Source organism: Panthera onca, chromosome A2 (assembly GCF_046562875.1).
Source record: "Panthera onca isolate mPanOnc1 chromosome A2, mPanOnc1 haplotype 2, whole genome shotgun sequence".
NCBI classification, from domain to species: Eukaryota; Metazoa; Chordata; class Mammalia; order Carnivora; family Felidae; genus Panthera; species Panthera onca.
Genome location: NC_138340.1, coordinates 32936119 through 32964100, shown reverse-complemented (window position 1 = coordinate 32964100; position 27982 = coordinate 32936119). Strand labels below are relative to the sequence as shown.

General features: G+C 39.4%; 1 protein-coding gene across 16 annotated transcripts in view; it reads left to right on the top strand.

The window, feature by feature from the left end:
* The window catches only part of MAGI1 (membrane associated guanylate kinase, WW and PDZ domain containing 1), a 632114-nt gene that overhangs the window by 519913 nt on the left and 84219 nt on the right, over positions 1–27982 (top strand). For 8 of the 16 annotated variants that reach the window (XM_060633711.3, XM_060633704.3, XM_060633703.3 and 5 more), the window contains exons 5-9: positions 6909–7110; positions 15421–15503; positions 19826–19864; positions 25297–25354; positions 27472–27578. In XM_060633711.3, coding sequence (XP_060489694.2) covers positions 6909–7110; positions 15421–15503; positions 19826–19864; positions 25297–25354; positions 27472–27578 — 489 coding nt within the window. The remainder of the gene's footprint in view (positions 1–6908; positions 7111–15420; positions 15504–19825; positions 19865–25296; positions 25355–27471; positions 27579–27982) is intronic. The other 8 variants (XM_081794967.1, XM_060633702.3, XM_060633716.3 and 5 more) reach the window with 2 other exon arrangements.

Genomic DNA, 27982 nt, shown 5'->3' with positions numbered 1-27982 from the left:
TCGTAGGGTAGTTCTATTTTTAGTTTTTTGAGGAACCTCCATACTGTTTTCTAGAATGGCTGCACCCGCTTGCATTCCCATGACGTTTTCTCATTAAGCTCAGAAGCCTGAAATTCTTCAAGATGACAATTAAAACAATTTTTGATGGCTTTATTGTCACACCAGTAACCCAATCCTTCTGCAAGAAGCATTAGATGAAGAAGAGACCTAATTTGTTATCCTGGTTTCTTGGTTCTCAGTAGTTGTCTTACTATGAACGTAATTTCTAACTTTCCTCATCTGTAAAATGGTTAAGGTTAAATCATATCTAAGTTCCCCCTTCTAGCTCTAAGATTTTGAGTCCACAAAAATTTTCATTTTCCAATTAGAATGGATTAGGCCAAGGGCTGACCTACTATTGTTCCAGCTAGGAGAAATTTGCCATCTTTTATTACATAGGCATTTATTTAAATCAGTTCATTTCGTTCACGTAGAAATATCTGATTCATATTTAGTAGTCCTTGCTGATATGAAAGCCAGTTTTGAAAAAAAGTTAAAATATTTCTTTTTAAAAGTAACTGACATTATAATGTCTTGATCTTTCAACAAATAAGGATAGCACATCATGACATAACCCAAAACATATTTCCAGACACAAAAAGAAGACCTGGGGAGTGATATGCAGTGAAACACTCCTGCCAGGTGGAAGACGGTCCCCAGGAGACATGAGTGTCCTTGTCTCTCCTCTATTTATTAAGTAATTTCTTGGTATAAAGCAAGAACAAAGTAGGAATTGTTGACAGTTGGTTTTAATACACTTCCTATGTCTAACTACTAGGAACCTTTGTCTCTTAGAAAACATGCCTCAGAAATTCTGACTCCATTCAATCTTCGCTTGAAATCCTGGCATCGAAGAAAAACTTTTGGGCCCAGGTCATCATTGCTGTATTCAGTCTGATCATTCATTCCGTGCGCGCACACGCACACGCACACGCACAAAAGCCAAGTGACACTTGAACGTCTTCTGCAGCTTCCTGTCCTAACCCCCAGAAAGCTGGTAGGATGCATAGAGAAGTGATGTTCAGATGTACATGTGATGGGTATCCTCAGTGTGTTGAGTAAATGCCTCCTCACTTACCGAGCTGTAACTATGACAGCTGACAGCCTGTCATACCCTAACTCATATAAATTCTTTCAAATAATTGACACTGTGTGTATCTCTGTGTCTATGATATGTGTATCAAACTAGCTATGTCAAAGCATTTTGCTCTCTAAACCACTTTAAGTAGCAATCCACCAGCCACTTGGAGCCCAGAGTGACAGTAACATAATGAGGTCTTGGCTCTGGGTTGCGAGAGTTGTGATAAAGGAATGAGTGTCATATCCAAATACGGAAACACTATGGAGCTATTAAAAATATTGACCAGGATATTTTTAATTCGCATGCTGTTGTTATTATCTTAGCAGATTTCTGCTCTGTGGCTTTGGAAAGAGGCACAAGATGTCTAAATAGCATGCCTAAGTGATATTGGGAATGTCTGCAGGCAAAGGCAGGAAATACATGGTCAGAAGCATCCTGGGGAGGTGGCCACAATCCCTGCCACCGTCTGTGACTGAGGCAGGAGCTGAGCAGTGAACAGTCACCCCAGATACTCCCCACAGTACTGACTGTTGAACACAAAACATTCTTCTACAAACTGTGCCCAAACTATGGACCTGAAGGAGCCCTTGAAAATGAATGCTATGTGTGCTTCATGAAGGTAGAGTTATGAGCCAAGCACACACATTTATACAAATAAAAAATTTTAAAAAGCGCATTTGTATAACTACTTTGTTTCGTACAGCTTGGAAAATATGTAACAAGCCACCACAACTAAAAAGTAGCTAGTTTATCCATTAACCTCCTGTAAGAGACATCAAGATATTTAATTGTGTTTTGAAGCCTTTTTTTTCTCCCACCAGCCCCCCTGTTATTGAACATGAGGTTGCTGATGCTTCTTTTCCATTAGTAGGCAATGATAAAGCATTGCTTTGGACTGTCAAGAGATAATATTACTCTAAGAGCTAATGTTTCTCCATTGCTATGTGGCAGGCATTTTGCTAAGCTCTTTACCCATATGCTAGAGAGGTCTAATAGCTTGTCCAAGTTCACAAAACCAGTGAGTGTCAGAGCTGTCATTTCAAGCTGACTCCAGAGCCTACATGCTCATCCAGTGTGCTATTTGTGTTTTCAATCAGGTTTATTAGTTATGTACCCAGTCAAGGATGCACATAATCTCAAAGTACATAATGCAATATAGGCTCCGGAAGTGTATTTTTGACATGAGTTTATATTCTCAAAGTTACCCTCAAAAGCCCCCAAGTATGTGTATGTGTATGTTAAATGCTTGGAAGCTTCCTATTTACTACGAATGAAAAAGTTATCGATGTTATTTATGGTTTACAAGTCCTTTTCACATGTATCCTATGAACCACCTGGAAATCTTTAGAGATAAGCAACATAGGTATTACCTCCCCCATTTTGCAGATGAGATCACCAAGGAAAAGTGCATGTTCCCTCACTCTAGACAGTGGGAGAACCGGGCTTCCTCGTTGCCCATCCGGTCTGTGTTCCAACAGTCCCTTCTACCTATCCCGTTGGGATCCATTGGCAACCTTTCATAAGAGAGTGACAGCAATGCTTCTAAATGTTCGGTGAATCCATTGAAAGATGTTCTGAAATCAGGGCACATGTCAAGGTCAAAGCCATGATTAGGACTATTAATTTTTAAGTCTGTACTTTTTTCCAGCCTCTCATTTTTGGACTTTGCATTTTCTTTAAAAGAATGAGATTGTTTGAGGTTCTATTGAACTGGAAAGAAGACACAGAAAGCCAAACACGTCAAGTTGCTCACATTAAACATCTGTAGCTTTGTTTTTGTTCATCAATTAGATGGGAGGAATCCTTTGACAGTATGAAGTCATCATCATGTGCACTTTAAATATCTTACAATTTTGTCACTGTACCTCGGTGAAGCTGAAATATTTTTAATAAAAAATATCGATGGCTTTTTGTATGTCAGTCATACCTCAATCAAGCATGTGTTTAAAGAAGACGTGTACAATATACAAAATGAAAAATATTTGGATACTTTACAATAAGGTCTAGTTGCTAGAGGAATTTTAATTTTTCTTTAGGAAATTATAGTTGCTTAGATATTTTGCCAGTGAGCTAACATTCCCTTCCCATAGTCAAGGTTTTGGAACGCTGGCAGGACTTTGCTTTTTACATAAATTACATTGAGAGTTTAACCGAATCCTTTAATGTTTATGTCCAGCCTGTTGCCACTGCCCCCTTTTTTTTGTTACATCCAGCTTCTGTTAAAATGGGTTGATTAAAATTCTTACATAAAATTATTGAATGTCATCCATTGTCCTAGGACTTCTCTAGCCCTTAAATACCATGTTAAAAGATGATCACTGACTTTGGACATTTGCCTTTCTAGAAGCTGGTCCCAGTCCCAGAGGACCCGTCAGGCCCACGCTGAGTGCCAGGCCCTTTGGCAGGCATTTTACGTGTCCTCAGTCCTTCAGTTCTTCTGGCATGTGCATTTTGTTTTCACCTTACAGTTGAGGAATCAGTTGCTCAGAAAGGCAGTCCGTCTGTTCTGAAGTCACACAGCTAGAAACGGGCAAACTCTGTGATCTGGACTGTGGTCTGATGTCACATCCATCCTGAGGGCCCAAGCTGACCTGAAGACAAAGGTTAATCATAATAACTTTGATGAAGAAACTGAGGATGATAGCAGCTAACAAATACTGTTAGCTGTATCCTATACACTGCACCGGCTGCTTTACTAAATTCATGCATTCCTCCCCACAACCCAGTGAGGTTGGTACCATTATCCCCATTTTATAGATGAGGAAACCAGGGCTTTCAGAGGTTAAGTGTGTTGCCCAAATTAGTAAAAGGTGAGGCCAGGATTCAAAGTTAGGCAGTCTGGCTTCTAAGTCAGTGCTTGTAATCAGTATTTGTTCTCTTTCTGTTTTTGTTTTTGTTGGTTTTTTTTTTTTTTTTTTTTTTTTTTTTTGCTTGTGCCATATTGCTTCACTATTTTTTTTTTTTTCAACGTTTTTTATTTATTTTTGGGACAGAGAGAGACAGAGCATGAACGGGGGAGGGGCAGAGAGAGAGGGAGACACAGAGTCGGAAACAGGCTCCAGGCTCCGAGCCATCAGCCCAGAGCCTGACGCGGGGCTCGAACTCACGGACCGCGAGATCGTGACCTGGCTGAAGTCGGACGCTTAACCGACTGCGCCACCCAGGCGCCCCTTCACTATTTTTTTTTAAAGGAATTGTGATTGAAGTATTGGGAACGTTTTGCATAAAAATACAGATTCCCACCTTCTCTTTAAAAAACAGATCTGGAGGGGCCACCTGGGTAGCTCATCTGACTTCTGCTCTGGTCAGGATCTCGTGAGTTCAAGCCCCGTGTCGGGCTCTGTGCTGACAGCTCAGAGCCTGGAGCCTGTTTCAGATTCTATGTCTCCCTCTCTCTCTGCCCCTCCACTACTCATGATCTGTCTCTGTCTCTGTCTCTCTCTCAAAAATAAATAAACATTAAAAACAAATCTGGAAATACTGAGTCCACTCTTCCTCAGGACGGTGATATGGCACACAGAATTCCTTGCCCCCATCAGAAAGGCTGCACCCTCCGCAATGCTCCATCTAGACATTATTTGTGCCTCAGCTGGCACTGCAGACATAGGAGTTTGGACTCTGGCCCATCAGCAGCAAGACAGAATCCCTCCCAGAAGGTGAAATTTCTAGTGAGTCTTTTGAGAGCTCTTTATCTCTGTCCTCCAAGTATGATTCTTGTATCTGAATCTCCATCACTGGGTGGTTTAAAAATGCACATTTTGGAACGATCCCCCAAGTCTATTCTCTATAGTAAGGAGTCAGAATCTGCATTTTCACCATCTTTCCGGGTGATTGCTATGTACACATCCATGGAGGAAGTGTACATTCTAAAAATACCAGAAAAGGGGCGCCTGGGTGGCTCAGTCGGTTGGGAGTCCGACTTCGGCTCAGGTCATGATCTTGCGGTCCGTGAGTTCGAGCCCCGCGTTGGGCTCTGTGCTGACAGCTCGGAGCCTGGAGTTGCTTCGGATTCCGTCTCCCTCTCTCTCTACTCCTCCCCTGCTCGCATTCTGTCTCTCTCTCTCGAAAATAAAAACATAAAATACCAAAAATGAATATACGTTGGCTCCTAGAGACTTAAGGGCGACTCTTTTAAATCTTGCCAAGTTTCGAATTTATTTTCTGTCAATTTGTAATTTCAAATTGTTTCTTCCCTGTTGGCTTCATTTCCTTTTTTCTCCTTAAAAATTCTAGTTCTTTTATTAACCTGCACTCATGGATACAAATTGTGAAACCAACTCAAATTGGCTTAAGCAAGAATTTAGAGGATCAAGCAACTGAAGAGGCCAGGAGTACATGGAATCAGTGGCTCAGGCAGAAACATTAGGCAGCTTTCTCTTTCATTTCTGCTGTCCGCTTTGTACACTTAATTCTAAGTCAGGTCTTGCCAACCTGTGTCAAGATGGCCACGAGCACCTACAGCATGAGAATCTGTCAGCTTAATAATTTCAGCATCAAGAAGATAATTCCAGCAAACGCTTGTATGCCTGACATTCATTTGCTTTGGATCAGGCACCTGACCCAATAAGAAAGGCAAGAGTGATAGCCCTGTGACTTGGGCATACCACATGAGCTAGGTGTGGGTTTAAGTCAGTCCCCACCTGGACCACAAGAACTTTGATGGGTTGGATTTCCAAAGGGAAGTCTGAGAGCTGGTTCAAGAGAAAGAGGGTAGAGATGAATTGCAGGGAAAGACCACAGGCGTCCTCCTCAGTGGTGGCAGATTTTTGGTGGAAGTGGTTGTTTAATAGGCTCCATGTGCCCTCCATCCAACTTCTGAATTAGCTTCATTCTCTTGTGCATCATTGGGAGCGAGTCATGAGAGAAAGATTTGAAAACGGCCTTTCATTATTCCTCAGTCTGCTTTCAGAAATCGTAAGTGTCTACAGGAGAATTACTGTGGGAGGTGGAAAATAACCACAACTCCTGATTCTTATGTTTTAAAGCCCCGTGGAGACTGACGTTTAACATCCTCATAAAAATTCAGCCAGAATGTCAGCAGCGCCATTTGTAGATACGTTGATGACATCATCTCTTGATGTTTCCAGTTAATAAGAACGCAAGGAGATTCATGTACTTCGAGTCTTCTTTTAAAACCCAAGTCAAATTAGTCCACCCACATGATACTGTTCTGGGGGGAACTGTCTTGTTTTTTGCAAGAACATTCGCTTACTTTTCCAAAAGAAGCTAGAATCTGACTCACTGGGATAGCTGTGTCTATGCTCTAAAGTTTTATATACTTGCCAGCTTGATGTGCCGGTTTTTGATCTTTGCCACTGTCTACCAAAAATGTTCTAAATAATTGTTACAAAAATGGAGAATGATGCCACCCTATCTGTGTTTTCTTCTTGCTGTCCAAGGCCCTCTGAGTCATGAAACCAAATGACACCTAGGAGTGAGAGTGTGGCTCAGTCTGTGTTTTGATGCCCCTATTGGTATAAGAGACGTTAGGGTTTTAGTTCTGAATTTGTTTCTTCTTTGGCATTTCCAAGGTTTTGAGCAGTGTTATTTGAGCCTGTCTTTCTCTTCTTTCTTTTTAAGTGCGATAAATGTGGTCTGTCATTTTGATGTTTTCTATTAAGAGAACTTCCGTCGAAATAAAACAATAGAGTTGATGGCCAGCAGTTGGGAAAGAGCGAGGGCTTTTAAGAATATAGATGCAGACAGTAGTGAACACCTTGTTTTGAGGTATGATTGATGAATTTTTCTCTCTCTGTCTCTCTCTCCTCCTCTCTCTGCAATTTGACAGCCGATTCTGGTGCCCAGGAAGAGCACACTCTCCAAGAAACAGCGTTACCGCCTGTGAATAGTAACATCGTCGCCGCTCCCATCACGGACGCTTCTCAGAAGTTCCCTCAATACCTACCTCTTTGTGCAGAGGATAATTTAGGTCCTCTACCCGAGAACTGGGAGATGGCGTACACCGAAAATGGAGAAGTCTATTTTATAGAGTAAAGTATACCCTTCGTCCTCTCTGAAGCTGTCCCTTTATGTCGTCACTCTTCCTTCTCGCCCCCTAGTGGCTACGGTTGTAAATTAATATCTGAAAGGACTGATTTTGCACTGATGGTATTTTTTCATATAGTTTCACAGGCTTTGTGCCAAAAAGCAATCAGCACAGCCTTCCAATCATTGAGTCTGAGGATCTTGAAGAAGCTTAAGTTAATAATTTCCCTCAAGAGTGAAACAACCATATTCTGGTGTATATATAAATTAGGGCGTAATATATAAAGAACATATGGAGCCATTCAGTAAATTCTTTGGTTACTTTTTTTTAATTGGGTTGCAAGGGCTTTAGGGTTTTTTGTTGTTTTGTTTTGTTTTGTTTTGTTTTGTTTTTCAGTTGCGTTTTAAGAGTTCTTCATACATTCTGAATACAATTCCTTTAACATCTTTGTGGTTTGTGAACATTTTTTCCAAGTCTGACTTTTCATTGTCTTGACTGTGTCTTTTGAAGAGCCCCAAGTTCTTAATTTTGAGGAAGTCTGATTTATCAATGTTTTTCTTTCCTGGGCTGTGCTTTTAGTGTGCTGGCTGAGAAGTTTTTGCCTAAATCAAAGTTATAAAGCTGTCCTTGTCTGCCATCTTTGTTTTAGAAGTTTTATTGCTTACATTTTCCATTTAGGTGTATGATCCATTCTAAGTTGATTTTTTTTTTTTTTAACACGGTGCAATTACATGGATTGAAATTTGAGAATATGGTAGTCTCCCTCCCCCAGTCCCTACCCTGCAGTCTCACGTGGCACAGTTTTAGCCACTCATGGTCAACTGTGTTCTGGAAACAGATGATCCTCCTGACACATTGTCAGAAGGTCACTAGTGGCCTCATGCTACGTCACAGTGCTTATGTCACTCTCCTCATTTCATCTCATCACATAGGCATTTTATCATCTCACGTCACCACAAGAAGAAGGGTGAGTACAGTACAATAATGTACTTTGAGAGAGAGAGGCCACATTCACGTAAATTTTCTTATAAGATATTGTTATAATTGTTCTTTTTAATTAGCTATTGTTAATTTCTTACTGTGCCTAATTTAATAAATTAAACCTCATCATAGGTATGTATGTATAGGAGAAGACATAGTATATTTAGGATTTGGTACTATAAATCTACAGTTTCAGTCATCCGCTGGAGAGCTTACAGCTTAGCTTCTGTGAATAAAGGGTGGATTACACTATACAGATGTGAAAAATCTTTCAAAATTATAAAACTTACATATATCTATGTGTGTATACATATGCATATACATATATACATATATATGTATATGTATATATAAGATATTACTAAAAGTTAAACATTTAAGGGGAGCCTGGGTGGCTCAGTCAGTTAAGCGTCCAACTTTGGCTCAGGTCATGATCTCGCACTTTGTGGGTTCAAGCCCCGTGTTGGGCTCTGTGCTGACAGCTCAGAGCCTGGAGCCTGCTTGGATTCTGTGTCTCCTACTCTCTCTGCTCCTCCCCTGCTCATACTCTGTCTCTCTTTGTCTCTCAATAAATCAACTTTTAAAAAAATGTTTTTAAAATTAAGCATTTAATAAGTGGTTTACTAAAAATGGAAAAATATACAAACAATTGAAATTATTCTAAGAATCTCAGGTAATAGCATTTTTTCTCCAATAATGGTCAACTTTTTAAAATTTGTTTTAAAATTCTTTTTAATGTGTTTTTATTTTTGAGAGAGAGAGAGAGAGACAGACTGTGAATGGAGGAGGGGCAAAGAAAGAGTGAGACACAGAATACAAAGTAGTCTCCAGGCTCTGAGCTGTCAGCACAGAGTCTGACGTGGGTCTCGAACTCACAAACCGTGAGGTCCTGACCTGAGCCAAAATCAGACGCTTAACTAACTGAGCTGCTCAGGTGCCCCACTAAATTTGTTTTTTAATGTTTATTTAACGCGATCAGCACAGAGCCTGACACGGAGCTTGATGTCATGAATCATGAGATCATGACCTGAGTCGAAATGAAGAGTGAGACACTTAACCAAATGAGCCATCTGTGTGCCACAATAATAGTCAGTTTTTAAAATGCTACACTTTGGCTCTATTATTAAGATTCTCTGTTAAGATTTACCATGGTTTATATCCCACTTAAAAAAAAAAAAAAAAACCTAAGACAAAAAAAAGAAAAAACAACCACAAAGTGGCCAATTAAGCTATAAAATAAATAAAAATATAAGTAAATCTGTTATATTCAAATTGAAGTTGAAGGTCTGCTGTTCAGTGAACAATAGCCAAGTGAAAGTGACAAAGAAAAAGATTAGAGAAGACACAAATTACCAGCATTAGGAATCAAACAGGGAATCACCGCAGACCCTGAAGACATTAAAAGGTAATCAGAGAATGTTGCCAACAAACCTACACACTAAAGTTGACAACTTAGATAAAATGGACCAATTTCATGAGAAGCACGAACTACCACAACTCGTCTGTATGAAATAGATAATTTAAATAGCTCCATAATGACTAAGGAAAATGAATTTGTCGTTTAAAAACTCATGAAAAAGAAATCTCCAGGCCCAGATGGTTTCACTGGAGAACCGCTCCAAGAATTAAATTTCTATACAGTCTCTTGGTGAAAACAGAAGTAGAGGAACACTTACCAATTATGTTTATGAGACTGTTGTTACGTTGTTACCAAAAACAAACAAGGAGAGTCTAAGAAAAAAAGAAAACTACAGAGCAAGAGCTCATGATTATAGACATAAAAATCTGTACCAAAATATCAGCAAATAATACTCCATAACAGAGAAAGAATTTTATACCATGATCAAGTGGGAATTATCCCAAGGATATAAGACTGGTTCAATATTTGGAAAATTCATAAATACAATCTACCATATTAAGATACTAAAGAAAAAACCCGACATCATATTTATCAATGCAAAGTCTTTGACAAAATTCAGCACTCATTCATGATAAAAGTTCTCAGAAAAAACAAGAACAAGGGGAATTTTCTTGGCTTGATAAAGAATATCTACAGAAAACCTACAGCTAACATGACACTTAGTGGTAAAAGACAAAAACAATACTTCCCCTGCATGATTGGGAACAAGTAAGGATATTAGCTCTCACCACTCTTTTTTTTTTTTTTTTTTAATGTTTACTTATTTTTGAAGGAAAGAGAGACAGAGTGTGAGTGGGGGGGGGGGGGGCAGGGGCAGAGAGAGAGGGAGACACACAATCTGAAGCAGGCTCCAGGCTCTGAGCTGTCAGCGCAGAGCCTGACACGGGGCTCGAACCCACAAACCGTGAGATCACGACCTGAGCCGAAGTCAAATGCTCAACCGACTGAGCCACCCAGGCGCCCCAGGTCTCACCACTCTTAATCAACCTGGTTTTGTAAGTTCTAGCCAGGAGAGTAAGTCAGGAAAAGGAAATAAAAGGCCTATAGTTTGAAAAAGAAGGAAGAAAACTGTCCCTCTATGCAGATCACATGACCATACTCAAGAAATGTATAAGAAAGTACAAAATCACAAGAAATGTAAAAAAAAGTTCTAGAATCAGTAAGTTCAGCAAGATCACAAGATAAAAGATAAGCATACAAATATCATTGTATTTATGACCACATGGACATCAAAATTCAAGAAAAAATATAATTCACATTTTCTTCCCAAAAAACTCCACTTAAGCATAAATCTAACAAGATATGTCTAGGATGTTATATAATGCAGACTACAAAATGTTGTTGAAAGAAATCAAAGAAAGTCTAAATGGAGAGATGTCTTCCATAGATTGAAAGACTCAGTTATATAGTAAAGATGTCCGCTTTCCCAAAATGGATATGCACGTTCAGCGAAAATTCTGTCAAAATCTCATTGAAGGCTTTTGTTAGTATAGACAAGTTTATTTTAAAATTTATATAGGGGGGCACCTGGGTGGCTCAGTTGGTCAAGTGTCCGACTTTGGCCCAGGTCATGATCTCGCGGTTCTGAGTTGGAGCCCAACATCGGGCTCTCTGCTGTCAGCACAGAGCCTCCTTCTGATCCTCTGTGTCCCCCTTTCTCTCTGCACCTGCCCCCCTCTCAAAAATAAAAATACAACACTAGACATGAATAAACAAAGTTTATATAGAAAGGCAAAGGAGCCAAAATAGCTGGAATAGTTTTAAAAGAGAAGAATAAAGTTAATCAGTTTGTCCATTATCAAGACGTATTATATAGCCGCAGTAACGGAGGCTGTGTGGTGTTGGCGACGAAATGGGCACGTGGATCAATGAAACCCAGAAACAGACCCACAAGTATGTCTAAGTGATTTTCAACAAAGATGCCAAAGCCATTCACTGCAGGGAAGAAGATAGCCTTTTCAAAGAAGTGCTATTGGAGCGAATGTTTAGCCAGAGGTAAATAAATTAGGCTCAACCTCAGCCTCATAATTTATACAAAGAAATTAATTCGCAGTAGCTCATCACAGACTTAAGGGTAAAACACAAGGCAATAAAAGTTTTCAGGAAAAAAAATTTTTTTTGAGCTCTAGGTCCAGACAAGGAGTTTTTAAGACTTGACATCAAAAACATTGAACCCTAAAAGGAATTACTGATAAATACAGCATCATCAAAATAAAAAAAAAACATTTGCTTCACAAAAGACCCGAATAAGAGGATGTTTTAAAAAGCAAACTACAGAGTGGGAGAAAACGTTTGCAAACCCCATATCTGAAAATGGACTGTTATCTAGAGTATATAAAGATCTCTCCAAACTCAATAGTAACATTAAAAAAAAAAAAAAAAGATCAGTGAGAAAAGGAGCTGCAGACGTTTCACTGAAAGGATATACAGATGGCAAAGAAGCACGTGAAAAAATGTTCACCATCATTAGCCATGAGGGAGATGCAAATTAAACGCAGAAAAACATCATTACACACCTGTTAGGATGGCTAAAATAAAAAATAGTAAGAACGGTAAATGATGGCACAGATGCAGAGAAACTAGATCATTGCTGGTGGCCATGTAAAATTGTATGGTGTTCTAGAAAGCCGTTGGGTGGTTTCTTTTTTTAAAATTGTCAATAAGTTTTTATTTTATTTTTATAAGTATTTAAATTCTAGTTAGTTCCCATGTAGTGTAATACTGGTTTTAGGAGTAGAGTTAATGATTCATCACTTAGTATAACACCCAGTACTCATCACAATAAGTGCCCTCCTTAATGCTCATCACCCATTTAGCACATGACCTGCCGACCTCCCCTCCAGCAACCCTCAGTTTGTTCTCTATAGTTAGAAGTCTTTTATGGCTGCCCTCTCTTTTTTTCCCCCCTTCCCTTATCTGTTTTGTTTCTTAAATTCCACATAGAAGTGAAATCATACGGTATTTGACTTTCTCTAACTGACTTATTTCGCTTAGCATAATACCCTCTAGTTCCATCCACGGCGTTGCATATGGCAAGATTTCATTCCCTTTGATGGCTGAGTAATATTCCATTATATATATATATATATGTATATATATATATATATATATATATATATATATATACACACACACACACACACACACATACACACACACACACACATACATATGACTCAGCACTTGCACATTTGGCCAAAGAAGTGAACACTTATATTTACAGAAAAACCTGGACATGTATGTTTATAGTAGATTTCTCCTAAATAACCAACAACTGGAAATAACCTAGATGTCCTTCAGTGATTAAACTCTGGTACATTCATGCCATGGAATACTACTCAGCATTAAAAATAAGTTATTATTGATATATACAACAACCTTGATGAGAATAAATGAAAAATAGCAGTCCTCAAAGATTACATACTGTCTGATTCCATTTTTAGAGCATTTTTGCAATGACAGCACTATACATGTGGACAACATGAGATTAGCAGTTGCCAAGGACTTAAAAAGGGTTTTAGGGGCAGAGATTAGAAGGGAACCAGATATGGCTATAAAAGAGTAACATGAGAGGGGTGCCTGGGTGGCTGAGTCCATTAAGCATCTGACTTGTGATTTCAGTTCAGGTCATGATCTCATGGTTCAGTTCATGGGATCGAGCTTCACGTCGGGCTCAGCACTGGCAGCTCAGAGCCTGCTTGGGATTCTCTGTCTCCCTCTCTCTCTGCCCCTCCCCGGCTCATGCTTGCTCTCTCTCTCTCTCTTTCTCTCTCTCTCTCTGTCTCTCTCTCTCAAGTAAATAAACATTTTTAAAAGAAAGAGTAACATGAGAGATCCTTGTGATGTTGGAATTGTTTTGTGTCTTGACTTGTGGATATCAGTCGGTTTTCCATAGTGACATTGTACTATAGTTTTATAAGATGTTACCATTGGGGGAATCTGGGTAAAGGGCATGTAGGATCCCTCTTTGTTCTTTCTGATAACTACAGGTTAATCTATAATTATCTCATAATACAGAATTGCTTTTAAAAAATTGTACATAATCTTCCATCGCCGCAGTGACCATTATTGCTATATTACTGGTTTAGGAACAGTACAGACCATGAGTTGTAGTGTTGGACTCCCTGGGTTTGATTGCCAGTGTTTCTTGGTACCCACAGAGTATCTTTGTACAAATGTCCTCATTTTTCTGTCCTCAGTTTTCTCATCTGTAAAATGCATCAATACTTCCCTCATGAGGTTATCATAACGATGAAATAAATTGTAACGAATAGGTAAAAAGAATAGATTCTGGTCATTGTAAGCAGATCAATCATATTAGTGGCAGTAGTTGTTACTGTATTATATTAACTTTCTTTTTTTTTCCTTTTTAATACAGTTGAGATGATTTGTATATACATTTGCGCATTCTGTTTTTCACTTAAGCCTTAAGTTTTTGCAGCAGTTAATAAGATTTGAATCATTTAAAATGCCTATGGCAGTGTTTTTCAGCATTTACAACCCAAACTTCAGACTTCCAAAAACAATTTAGGTTACTACCTAAATTAAAAAAAAAAATTTTCTTTTTTTTCATTTCTGATTTGCAGTTTGAACTACCGGCCTTGTAGTTCTTTGCCTCTCCCATTTAGCTTGCATAGACTGGCCTGGGAGCTCACGCAGAACCTCATCCCAGGGTCCTGAGCTGCTTCGGGGCACTTCCTCCAGACATTCTCGTGCCACTTTTAACGTGGTTGAAGGCCAATATCTATCTCTTGCACTGGTCCCGCACACCTTCAGACGTTCAAGGCCTCACTCAGTGTCTCTTGAAACACTTCCCCTGGAGTCAGACGATGCCCTCCGGGAGGCAGACACATTTAGCTTCTCCAAGCTTTTGTGGGGGGTTTTTTGGCCCAGATTTTGTTTATGATAGGTAATTTTGGGTTGTCTTCACTATTGTGTGCAACATAATTCAGGATGCTGCGATTAATGATAGGTATTAGCAGCTTTGAGCCAATTGTGTGAATTGAGGTAGTTTCGTGCTGTCAGGGGGAGTTCTTATGTAATGTAATGAGTGAAACAGCAGCCTTCTTTGTGAATTCCAGCATCCAAGGTTTAAGTCACAGACAAATTGAAAGCAAATTGGAGTTTGCTCTTCTGTAAAGGTGAAGACTAAAATCAGTCTAGATAAGGGGAGACAGCATAGACAAGGGGTATCATTTGGAACCCATTTTTCAAAAATAAAACTGACATCACATTTTAAGCTTTCCATAACAGAATGATTATACCTTAAATAAGTAAAAAGCCTACTGAAGGCTTTTCCCAAGCCTTTTCTTTTTTTTAATTTACATCCATTTTAGTTAGCATATAGCGCAACAATGATTTCAGGAGTAGATTCCTTAATGCCCCTGACCCATTTAGCCCATCCCCGCTCCCACCCGGAGTCCCTCCAGCAACCCTCAGTTTGTTCTCTGTATTTAAGAGTCTCTTATGTTTTGTCCCCCTCTCTGTTTCTATATTATTTTTGCTTCTCTTCTCCTATGTTCATCTGTTTTGTATCTTAAAGTCCTCATACGAGTGAAGTCCTATGGTATTTGTCTTTCTCTCACTGAGTAATTTCGCTTAGCATAATACCCTCTAATTCCATCCAGGCAGTTGTGAATGGCAAGATTTCATTCTTTTTGATTGCCGAGTAATACTGCATTGTATGTATATACCACATCTTCTTTACCCATTCATCCATCAATGGACATTTCCCAAGCTTTTTGTAATTCCAAACTCGGGCTCTCTTCTGGGATGAGTTTGTTTTTGGGAAGTAGCTTTGCTCTGGTTGACGGAAAATGTTCAAGAACATGTAATTCTGTTGTCATTGAGCTTTTTGCTTTTTCTCTCTCTCTCTTTTCAAATGCATTTCTTGTTTTTGTTTCTGGATTTCAGCCATAACACGAAAACAACATCTTGGTTAGACCCTCGGTGCCTGAACAAGCAGCAGAAGCCTCTGGAAGAGTGTGAAGATGATGGTAAGGGGCTAGCAAGGTCTTGGTTCACGTGTGCTTGAGGCTGTTCACATGTGCAAATTTTAAGGAGTTACAGCAAGGTCAACCAGGATTTAACAAATGAGTTTTTAAAAAGTCATCTCATTTCTAGTAAATAAACTGTAGGGCAATCAGAATTGGAGGGCAATCAGAATTGTTTTAAAAGAACAGTTTGTTTACACATGAAGGCAGATGTATACTAGTATCTCCATTTTAAACAGAACTTTAACACAAACTATTTCAATGAAAATATAACCTCTGGCTTCAGGACCTTGGAGAAAACTCTAGAAAATCTCTAGGAATATAGAAACCAAAGGTGCTCTGGTTACTCATCTATGGGGTCCTAATCCTATATTAGGAAAGTCTTAGAGGAAAAAAAAATCAAAAAATTTTCTTGAATTCTACATATTGCATAACTTGGCATAGGAAAAGCGGATCGTGACTTCTTGAGAATCTCTGTGTAACTTAGAATATATCCTGATTATCTAAAAAGTAGATTCTTCCAAGAAAGAGCCCGAGGTGTTACCCTTAGCTCTACTCTGCCTGTTAATCTTGAAAAAGAATCAATTGGCTAAGAGAGTTACTATTTTAAAACGTTTATTTCACGGCTTTGGGATTTCTAATTATTTTTCCAAAATGAAAAAAATTAGAACAAATGTTTCCTTTTCAGTACTCTGAAGTCTGTCCCAAGTTGTACCAAAATTACTTTTTGACATGGACGAATTAAAAGGGAAATGGTTTGTTTAGCTGCTCATTATTCATTTCTGGCATTTGAATTAGTAGTATAATTATGGAATACATATTTTCCTGAAAGATAGTGAAACTTTATTAATTTGTCCTATGGGGCAGAATTACATAAACTTGAGGTTTGCCTGCAAATGTAAGCCAGTGAACTATAATGCTGCCAAAAACCTTGTACTTCTAGATCTTTCTGTTCTACATGGATTGCAGATACCATGAAATGAGCATAACATTGTGTGTTCATATTTATGGGAGTGACTCCAAGTGGAAATACAAATCCTTCTGACTAAGGAGACCTGAGTGAGATGCTTCCCTGATTTTGGTGGCTGAAAGGAATGGAACACGTGTAGTCAGCCTCATTATTTTACATGCTTAAGGGATAACGAACTGTCCTGATTATCCAAGTATTATGTTTAATGTGTAATACGAAAGTGACCAATATTCAAACATCAGAACATAAAATACATTCAACCATAAAATTTCGGAGAACAAAATTTAATCTTTATTTGATGCTGGATGATTTTGAAGGCATTTTGGACTTCTTTCACCATAGGCTCTTCAGTGCGGTCTCCATTATAATTATACTGGGAACATATAAAAATGCCTGTTATTATAATTTTATAGATGATAGAAGACTCCAATAGCTTTTACCAGGAGAAACTTAATGGAGTAAAACTGTTGAGTAGAATTACTGAATGATTTTGTTACCGAATCTATTGCAGTTCAGTCTTGAACAACACAGGATTGAACTGCAGTGGTCCACTTTTATGCAGATTTTTTCAATATACTAGAAAAATTTTTAGAGATCTCGGACAATTTGAACACCTTGCAGATGATGTATAGCCTTGAAATACCAAAAACATTAAGAAAAGATTAAGTACTATTGTAAGAATACAGTATAAAATACTTATACAAAATAAATGCTTATCGACTATATTATTGGTAAAGTTTTCAGTCAACAGTAGACTATTTGTAGTTAAGTTTTGGGGAATTCACAAGTTATATACAGACTTTTTCACTGTGGAGAGTCAGTACCTGCAACCCCTGTGCTATTGAATGGTCAACTGTTATTTTTAATTCTTAGAATTCTTGTCATTGGTGTTAATGTTATTACCTTTGGAACAAGTATGTATTCATACCAAATACCATTAGGTTACCCATTTATCCTTTCAACTTAGGGTTCATATATGCTTTTTCCAGTAGAAATTATATGTATGTCTGTATACACAGTGTGAATATATAACCAGATGTTACCACTCTGACATTTATCAGTCCCCACACCTTCATTTGCTGTTGCCACATAACACAAATCTGCCTTGTGTTGTTGTTTATGTTGTGACACCAAGAAGAATAGTGTTTTTGCTCACAGTATTGTTCCTGTATTCAATTTCTGTTCTCTGGAGGCCATATGCACATGGTCTGTAACAATATCGCTTCATAGTTATTGTAAAATTTTTCATATACTCTGTTTTCTGACTCCAAAAAAGTAAGAAACTGGCTTGGGACTTTGATCTTTAGTATATAACTCCATTTGTTGTTTCTGTATATCTAGTTCAATTAGAAGCCTTCTACCTTGCCTTTGAGCTCCAGGCCAATATTTAAAAATGCTTGGTTGATAATGCTTTTTGTCTGAAAGAGATTTCAAATGCAGTCTGAATAAAACCCAACTAAGGATCTCTGCCCCCCAAAATCTGGTCCTCTGTAAGTGTTCCCTATCTCGGTTGAGGGTAAAATTCATGTATACCTGTGAGTCCCCCTTGACCTACTACTTGACCTTGATTTCAACCCATCTACCCTCTGAATTTACTTTGCCTCTCAGGTATCTCTGGAATCCATGCACGATTTTCTTTGTTGCCTGTGGCATCCTAGTCCAGGTCACACGCCTCTGTCACCCATACTCTTGCCTACTCTCCTTACACTAGACCCAGAGCACTCTTTTAAAACGTGTGATTGTGTTATCCGTGACCACCTTCTCGAGCCCTGTTCAGTGGCTGTCTGTCCGCGCAATATTCAGCCCTCCCCACAGCTGGTTTCTAAGTTCTAAGTGCTTTGGCCTCTGGCTTTTCTCACCCTTGCTCCTGTCCACTCTGCCCTTCATGCCCACTAGCACTTTCTTAGAATACTCTTACATTTTACAGACAGATACTGAATGCCTCCTATATGTCCATTGTGTCCTAGGAACTTCAGATGTATCAATGGACACAACCATCAAAATGCCCTGCTGTCATAGAGCTTAAATTTCAGTCATTCTTCACTTTAAGTCTTTTTGTTCCATCGGGCATATCCTTCAGGTTACAGGTCAGGGACTCTGTCTGTGACCTTGCCCCCAGATATGATTGGGTCATTCTGTGATGTGTGTTACTTTAGACACATTATCACAGGTTTTAGATATGGAAGTTTTACTTATGGAAGGTTGGGATTTGTCTCCTTCTCCAAAAGAATGTATGATTTGTCACTTTGCCCAATGACTGGCCCATGGTAGGTCTCTCATTAAATACTCACTGGAGAAATGAATTGGATGCTAGCATCAAAACTTAATGTTGACAGCAGAATCACTTTTAAATCAAGAGTTCACAACGTATATAGTACCATGTTGGGAACTAAAGTCAGCAATTGAGTCATCCATGCATCCATCCGTCCGTCCATCTGTCCATCCATTTAGAAGTATTTAGTACCTACCATGTACCAAAACACTGTACTGGGCACTGAGCATTTCACAGTGGTGAAAATAAGTCTTCCTCCCTGTGTTGGTGGAGCATACAGTGGAGGGGACAGCCACCTGTTCTGTAGCTGGAGAGACTTTCTGCACAAAATGGTTTGTTGTGTGCTGTCCCCTGCTCTCTTCTCGGTTACAGTGCAGTGTTTTACTCGTAGCAGGAGGGGGTCAAGAATGGAGAAGATCCTGACCGGTTTTGCTTCCTGACTTACTGTGACCATTGTCAGTGCAGTATTTCTGGGCTGTTTGACTTCGAAATCTCATACCAAGTAAACAGTGCTTTCCCATCCTCATTTCAGGGCGGCCTTCAAGCCCACTTTCGTCACGTGCAGCATCCTGACATAACTCATCTCTAACTCCCTGCATTCTCAAATTGACCCCACCTTCCACTTTTCAGGCAGCATTATTACCTCTAAGCTCAGTAGTGCTTTAACTGTGAATATAATTGCCTCAGTGATGAGAGCATTACTGCAGGATTAGAAGGACTAATATTGGAAGGGGTAACAGCTTTGTTTGCCCGAAATGAGGTGTGTAATAAGTGACTTCCCACTTAAGAACATTGAAACCGCAAAGGTATTTGTCATCTTTTACAACCAATCAAACCCTGTTTCGACATGCAAGGAAATGAGCCATATAATTATGTTACCAATATCAGCTCTTACCATTTTGTGATTTACACTGAAGTCTCCGGTTTACTAGCTGAGCCAGTGAAATAGGCCACAATGCAGGTAAGGACAAAACCAAGTGACATGTTTGCTGCTGTTTTTCTGAGGGAAGTTTTCTTTCTTGGTGTTGGTGTCTGAATTTTTCTTTCTCTCTTTTCTGTCTCATTCCTGTTACTCCTTTGGAGAAGAAGGGGTCCACACCGAGGAGCTGGACAGTGAACTAGGTAAACCCTCCCAGCTGCATGACCTACCCTGCATGGTTTTGTCTCCAGTGAATTGCTTAATCCTTCCGTTTCCTTAGTCTGCCCTTCTTCAATTATGATTTTCATTCCAGCTTGCCCGTGAAAGGTCAATCTTACAACCCTCGAGTCTGACTCGCAGGCATCACGCAGAGTTGTAATAAGTTGTGTCTACAAAGAGAAAGTCTGAGTGAATTGAGACTGGAATGAGAGTCAGCACATTGGTCCTAGGAAGTCTTGCAACTTGAGGATTAGGAAAAGACTAAGGGATAGATGCTTGCCGTGTCCCTTGAACTCTCCTATAACCCTACAGCAGCCTCGTTTCCTTCATTGTTTGCTGTGGGCGGTTATCTACAGGGGTCACACAAAAAAAGCAAAGCAAAACAAAAATAAAAACCCACCAACTAATGAAGGGACTTTGTAGGAGTAATAGCAATACAGTAATTCTCATCATTAACCAAATAGTTAATAATAGTCTTAGTCTTGTGTTAGTAAGTCACCAGCCACTTGTTGGCTTTGTTACTGGAGTGAATGGCTGGAAAACCAGATGCTGAGCTTATATGTGACATATAAGCTTAGAGTGTGTATATCAGTGTATAAACCAAGTCTTGACTTGTCTAGCTCTTGCAGTCTAGAAATAATTTACATTAGCAGATAATGCCAAACTTTTTTATCTTTGCTGTTGGAATATATTGAATTATATCCCATGCTGTTTTATGTTCAGCTTTGAACAATATTAAAGTTAGTTTGCCTTCTGTCTGATGCATCTACTGAAGGATAGGGTGGAAAGCACACGTTTCAGCTAAAGTGCACATAAAAGCCTTGGTTTATTGAACATTGGCCATCGTATATTTTTTAGATAGATGATTAACATCAGTATGAACAGAACTCTCCTTAGATTGCTGCATCAGCCTGAGATTTTTGAGATTGCCTTAGGAACTGAAAATGTAAATACTTAATAACAGCAGATTATTGTTTTCATTTGATTTTGTTTGTGTTTGTTATATAATAATCAATTGTGGTTGACTGGAGTTGTAATCCAATGGAATTTAGCTCTGTTTTTCTTCCTGTTTGGAACGTTGCTGTTGTAACTGATGGACATGCCAGCATTGGTCGATAACTACTGAATGGAACTTATCTTTCAAGACGTTTAATAAGTTGTCCTTGTTGTGACTGTGGTAGGAAGGGCTGGAGGCTCATCCTGTGTGATAGAACAATTTAAAACTTACTTTATCAGAAAAAATTGATCGGTAATATGAAAGTAATTGAAGAAGACCGAACTAGGTTTTGGAGACACAGAATGAGTGCCTTAATCATTTGCTGAGCCACTTTAAATCACTCTTGCTGGTGATTGATATGTGTGAGTGACCCCTGCTGTTCATGGGTGCCAGGTGGAGATAACAGAATTGCGCACGGGGGCACGATCTTTTCTGCTTCCATGGAAGTTCGAATATTGACACTTTTAGGAAAGAAGTTTCTATACTTTTTCCCTTGTAACTATAATATTGTGGGAACTTGCCTATGCTGTTGAAGATTGAAAACATAAGTGTTAATGCCTGCATAGTATCATCTCTCATGGTCATAGGCATTATTTGGGGAGATGGTTTGGTAACATGGTGGGACAGTCTGTGGGGGCAGATCAGACTGCCTGGCTTCTTATCCAAGCTCCCCTGTTTACTGGCTGTGTGGCCTTGGGCAAGCTACTCTACTCACCTTCTCTTAGCTTTGCTTTCCTTTTCTGTAAAGAGAGGCTGAAGGAGGAGCTCCCATGGTGTTTGTAGGAAACCTAATGATAAGGTCTTAATATCTGTCCCTGTGATCAGCACATATTGTTAGGTTTACTAGTTTCATTATTTATTAACTAATTGTCACCTGTTGGACTTTCTAATCCTCCTATGGCATTTTTTTTTTTACCTTTAGTACAGGTCAGGGGAGGAATGTATATACTGTAGAAATGACCCAAATATGTCTTTCTAGGTGGAGATAGGACTCTGGATTTTTGCCTGCACATATCCACTGTGTAAAGAGTAGTGTTAGTGGGTGTACGTGTACACACACACACACACACACACACACACACACTTTTCTCTTGCATTCATTCCATATTCTGTTGACAAGCTCACTGCCCATTTTCTTAACAAGAGGGTCCTAATTTCAAATAGTAGCATCTATCAGGTTTTCAGTGAACATTGGGATTCCACATGTTCAAGGCAAGGAAACCCTCTCTGTGATCTGCCTCTGTGAGGTAGGGGACGGTTGGCTTGGGTGTGGAACACAGATCACGTGATTATAGAGTTGTCATTTCTGATCTCTGTTGGGTGAGCTGGGTCAGTAGCTACATTATGCACTTCTGGTCTGCAGAATTTATCACAGCCTCTGCAGACAACTTCCCAGAATTGAAAAGTACTTGCAGAACCTCCTTTTGGAATTTTAGGGTATTTATGTGCTGAAACCAACTAGGAGAGGTAGAGACAAAGAAATGAGGTTCCTTCCCCACCCAGGCTAGGTCACAGTTTTGAAATCTGTCTGTGACTCTGAGCACGACTTTTCAATCTGTGTGTTGACGAATCTCTTGAAAAGAACTTAGAATGTTTGGCTGCTTCCTATTTGCTTCTGTGGTGACAATTAATACTGTATGAGATTTTTCAAGGCAGGGCTAGGAAACAAGCAGGCTGTATAAATCTGTTCTGTTCCTTTTCTGCTTTCCTAGAACATTGCCATTTGTTGAGCCTACGTGCCAGGTGCTGTGTGAAATGGTTTTTAGGCATCCTTGTTTAATCCGTAGTTGACCTTGAAGTAAATCCCAGTGAAAGATGTGGTTCTAAGACATTAAGTAACTAGCCCAGTGCCAGATCTATGAAGGGGTAGAGATAAGGTTCAGCCCCCCACCTGGGCAAGCCCAAAGGGTCTTAGCTGCTTAAAGTACCTGTGACAGGTTGTATATTCTGGTTTGATGTCCAACAGTTTTGAGACATAGGGGCTGACTCTTCGGGCAACATCAGAGTGTTTAGTAAAAAAAAAAAATGGAATGTCATTATTTTGGGGGCTTTGGCATTTTCTGCCATTCTTAGTTTTTTAGAAACAAAAGACAAATTTGAGGACAAACATCTTCCTTTTTTAAATCGATGACCCATTTCTATTTTAAGCATTAGGAAACTAATTCCTATTATTAAGTTAATTACCACATTGGAAGTGAGAAATCTATCTTTTCAACTGAAAATGAGCTTTTAGCTTAGAAAACTAGAAAATTTCTGGAATTTGCTAATCTGTTCCAGGAGATGTGTTTAAATTTACAAATGTCCAGGAATATCACTTGATCTGCCACATTTCTCACCTCTAGAATATAAGTTGTTGACAACAGGACAAAGGTCAGAGGTGGCTTTTTTTTTTTCGTACCCTCTTTAGACCTCTATCAGAGCACGAACAGTATGGTGTTTGAATTATCTGCATAATTGTGCACTTATAATTACATATGTGTCCCTGGTGCCTACCACACCCTCGAGCAGAAGTGGACACTCTCCACATGTATGACAAATTAATAACTGAATGAGTTAACATACAGCATACTGTTAGTTCCAATGTACATTATAGTGATTCAGTAATTCTATACATTACGCAGTGCTCATCCTGATAAGTGTACCAACGAGTTAAATTCTTAGTATTTCCCATTTTATCTGAAGATAATCAGGCCGAATATTCAAGGGTGCAAATTCCGAAAAGGATTTGGTTCAGTGAAACATCAAATTTCACATTTACCCCCTCCTCTGCCCCCATTCCAGAGCAAACATGAGGCTGTGCCCCAATCTGCATTTTTTTAAATCTTCGATTTCTCAACTCCTTGGAAAGATTTTCCTCGTTCATTTTCATTTAAATGGTAATTTCCAGCTTTGTAAGGGGAAACCATTTCCCAGGCATTTGATTTGCATCAGTTCGTAAGACTGGGCGTATAAAAATGCCAAGTTGCATCAACATCTGCAAATTGGACCTGTCTTGCATTTTAGTAGCTTGTGTCTCCTGGAATTCAACGACTTCTTCAAAACCTGCTAAGCGTTTAAAAAAATTTTTTGAGAAGAAAAAGGGGGAAAACCTGTCTCTTTGTTTGCAAATAGATAACATGTGGAGCAAAACCCATGAAATTAATGTCTCTTGATATGCAGCCAGATCTTAGCAAAACATAAACTTTGAGTAATTAGCGTGTGTGTTCGGGTGCACGCGCGTGACTGTTTCAGCGCAGGACTGTTGATGGCACATGTCAGCCCTATGCCTGGATGAAAGAATCCTTCTTTGAGAAGAGTGGTGACCACGTGATTCCTCGAATTAAAAAAAGAAAAAGAATTTAGTGTTTCCAAATAGGTGACGTTCCAAGCGTTTGTAATATTCCATTCAAGTTGGTCTTCATAGCTGACTTCCAGGAATAATGATTCACGTTGGAGCGTGGTGTTACCCAAGCTTGCCTTAACTGTGTGTGTGTGTGAGAGTGGCTTTGAAATGAAGTTGAGTAATTGCTGCTCTGCTTGAAAGAATTGTTTAATGACACAAAACACAACCTGGTTACTTCTTTCACCAAGTCTAATTATCTGGTGCAATGGGGCTTTTTCACAGTAGATTCTTGTTGTGGCAGAACTCACTACTAGGAAGCTAATAAAGTTCCAGCTTTTGATATGAAACCTTACGGAGAGAAGTCCAGTAGAGCACAGTTGAGTTTTCAGAAAGGCACGTAAATCTGCCAGGGCCATTTTACAGCACCACAATAAAGGAATAAAATCTTCTCCCTCAAGTAGTGTGTTCTCAGAGGGCAGGACCTGTGTTTCTGCTTTCGTAGGCGAAAGGTAGGCCTGTCTGAACGCAGCAGTTGAATGATAGATGCAGGCAATTAGAAAGCCCAACTCCACGTGGGCATTTTTACTTACTCAGTAGCATTTTAATTAGGAACAAGGAGGAAATAAAATGCAAATTTTATTTTATTCCAGGGAGAGCAAAAGCAGCTCTATTATATTGAAAATGAAAAGAAACGTTAATTTTCATCCATTTTTGTTTGTGTGGTAAGGTAGTCTGGAAATAAAATGGGAAAATTATAAATATTTAAGATACAAACTAGGCATTCAAGGCAAATTTTAACCATATCTCCATTAAAATCTAATTTAATAGTTGATTTAGAACAAAAGCATCTGGGACTACATTTTATTAACTTGTAGTAGCTTGTGCAAAATATCGGTAAAGAATTGTTCCTCATGTAGAAAAATACACTGATAGGTACATATAATGCTTGCTTTTTGTTGTTGTTAGAATGCACAGTTTTAACTGGATTTAAGGCACTTTTAAGAGTCTCTCTCTTTTCCCCCTCACTTAGTTGTTAAGAATCCTTGCGTTCTTCAAGAATATGGTCTTCTTGCTCTAAATCTTCTTTTATTTTTCAGAACTACCTGCTGGTTGGGAAAAGATTGAAGACCCTGTCTATGGTATCTACTATGTAGAGTAAGTGGCTGTTAACCCGTATTTTGGTTTGTACTCCTCTATAATAATTATGTACGTTTATGCTGAACAGAGTTGGCCATCATTATAAGGTACAAACTGTTAGCAACAACAACATAATTTGTAATGAAAATATGTATGCATATTTTAATGAATGAGAAAATATTCAGTGAATCTGAAGACAGTAAATGCTAAAAGGACAGGATCAATTCCTTTTGTTTACCAGTATTTTACCGGGACCCAACACAGGCCTGGCATATGCCCCCTTCTTGATAAGTATTAGTTGAGTGAATGAATGAATGAATGAATGAATGAGAAAAGCTAAGACTCACTGGAGCAGGTGAGTAGGGGTTATCTTCTGGAGGAGAACATGTTTGCCTACTTTTTGCCCTGCTCAGGCCTGAACTTTTCAGTAATTACTTATTTATTCATGCAGACTTTCCAGAAGGGTTAGACATGTCTTAGTAATGTATGAAATGTCACCAGAATTGAGAAGATAATTGAGAACTGGCCCAAGCTGTAAGACCTTGTATGCTTCTTTGCCTCTCCTCTGCCTGAGGACCATAGACATAGCTCCTATTTTCCATCTTTAAGACTCTCAAACCCTCCTCATGTCCTGTGTGGTATATATCTTGTTCTGGCATTGGGCACATACTCCGTCTTGTTAGGATAATCCTGAAAGAAAAGAAACCCAAGAGATGAAACATTGTAGCACATGTGCTATGTATCATTTCCTGAGAAAGTGGAGAAATCACTGATAAAAGAGGCTTCGAGAGAAACAAATGACATAGAAATATTCCATCGTCGTAATCCCGCCTGGTGCCCTAAAGACAGCTGGCAAGCTTTCTGTCTCTCATGCTCCTGGCAATGAAAATTCATCTGTATAATGGCCTGGTGATAAGAGTATATGATACAAATTGTCAGATTGTAAAATGCTCCGCATCTTATCATAAAAAAGTATGAGTTCAATATAGCAAGTGTCATTGGCCAGTCCTCACATGGCCAACTCTATGTAACAAAGGATTTGGTGATTTGGGCCATTAGAAGGGCATTGTTGTTTCTCTGACCCTCACAAAATAAAGCTCCTCTGTGTGCCCTGCGGATCATCTAAGGGTGGTTAGTCTATCCACCCTGTTTGACCAGCCCGCCTTTAAGAAATATTTTGAGTTCTGAATACTGTAATTACATAATAGGTCCGTTCCCAAACTTCTAATCAAGTATGATTTTCGATAAAACAAAACAAAACAAACAAAACACTAAGTGTATGTATGCTTGTGTGTATGTATGTTTGTGTAAAATATGTGTATATACACTAAGGCCATGGCAAAAAAAACCCATGCATGTACATGTATGTATGTATTTTTGTTCCATGGCCTTATTAGTTTTGGAACCGTCTGGCGTATCTAGGTCTTTGTCACTTTGAACGCATCACATTTGCTTAGGTTAGCTGCATTTGGAGTTTTTTTGCCTGAGGCTCATACTTTTAATCCTGACTCCATGTCCACTGATGAAAATAGTTGGCAGATGTTGGGAGAGCCCTTCTTTTAACTTTGAGTGCTGAGGCTTCTCTGAACTGTCATAGGAAGCCACAAGCAGTTCTGGCATTGCATGTTATAGACTGCGTCCTGTCTGTACTTTAATCTCATTTTTAATAATTCCACAATCCACTTTTCCTTGAATTGAAGCACCTCCCCGAGTCAGGTGCTTCCTTGGACATTTGGAAGAGTCAGTGGTTCAAATCCTGCGATTTGAAAGCAGACAGACCTGAGCTTCCTTGCCTCTTTACTGTTTACTAGCCACGTTCTGTTAGGTGAGTTAGTAATTGCTCAGAAATTTACTTTCCCTCTCCATTCAATGTGAATATCAGTAGGACCTGCCTCTTATCATTTATTGAAGATTTTAAAATAAAATGCGGGAAAAGCTGGTAGCCTCTATAGGCAGTCACTGTATGGAAAGCATTCGTTTCTTTTTCCTCTTCCTCATTGCCCGTTTTGACATGTGCTGGGCAGCATCTGAGACCACCTGCTTTGCTCAGTGCTAAGCAAGGGACTTGGCAGACTGGCATTTTGCTTGTGGGATGAACTGTTTTCTAACCAAATATTGTCTGCCTCCTGCTCCAGCCACATCAACAGGAAGACACAATATGAGAACCCGGTTCTAGAAGCCAAACGGAAGAAGCAGCTGGAGCAGCCGCAGCCGCAGCCGCAGCCACAGCCGCAGCCAGAAGGTTGGCTTTCCCTTGATGTGTTGCGCAGAGGAGCTTGGGGCAAAGCCTGGGCGCTGACACCCCCGTGTGGTCAGAACTGGCCTTGATGTTCCTGTCCTTCTGCCGTGCCGTGGACTTGGTGTCCTGCGGGGGCGGGGGGGAGATGACAGTGCTTCTCTTCCACCCGGAACCCAGACAGCTCGAGTGGGGGCCCTAGCCCACGGCCCCCCGATCTCCACTTTAATTTAGAAAGAAGCTGTCATCGTACTGGAGAACTTGCTATTGCCCCAGCATGTTTACATACCAGCTGGTGTCTAAATTCATACTGCTTTCAGCCCTTAGGAGGAGTTACTATCTAATTATAGGCACATGACATGTAAGAATCAGAAAAAGCTGGTAATTTTTAATGCTTTTCCAAAACTATA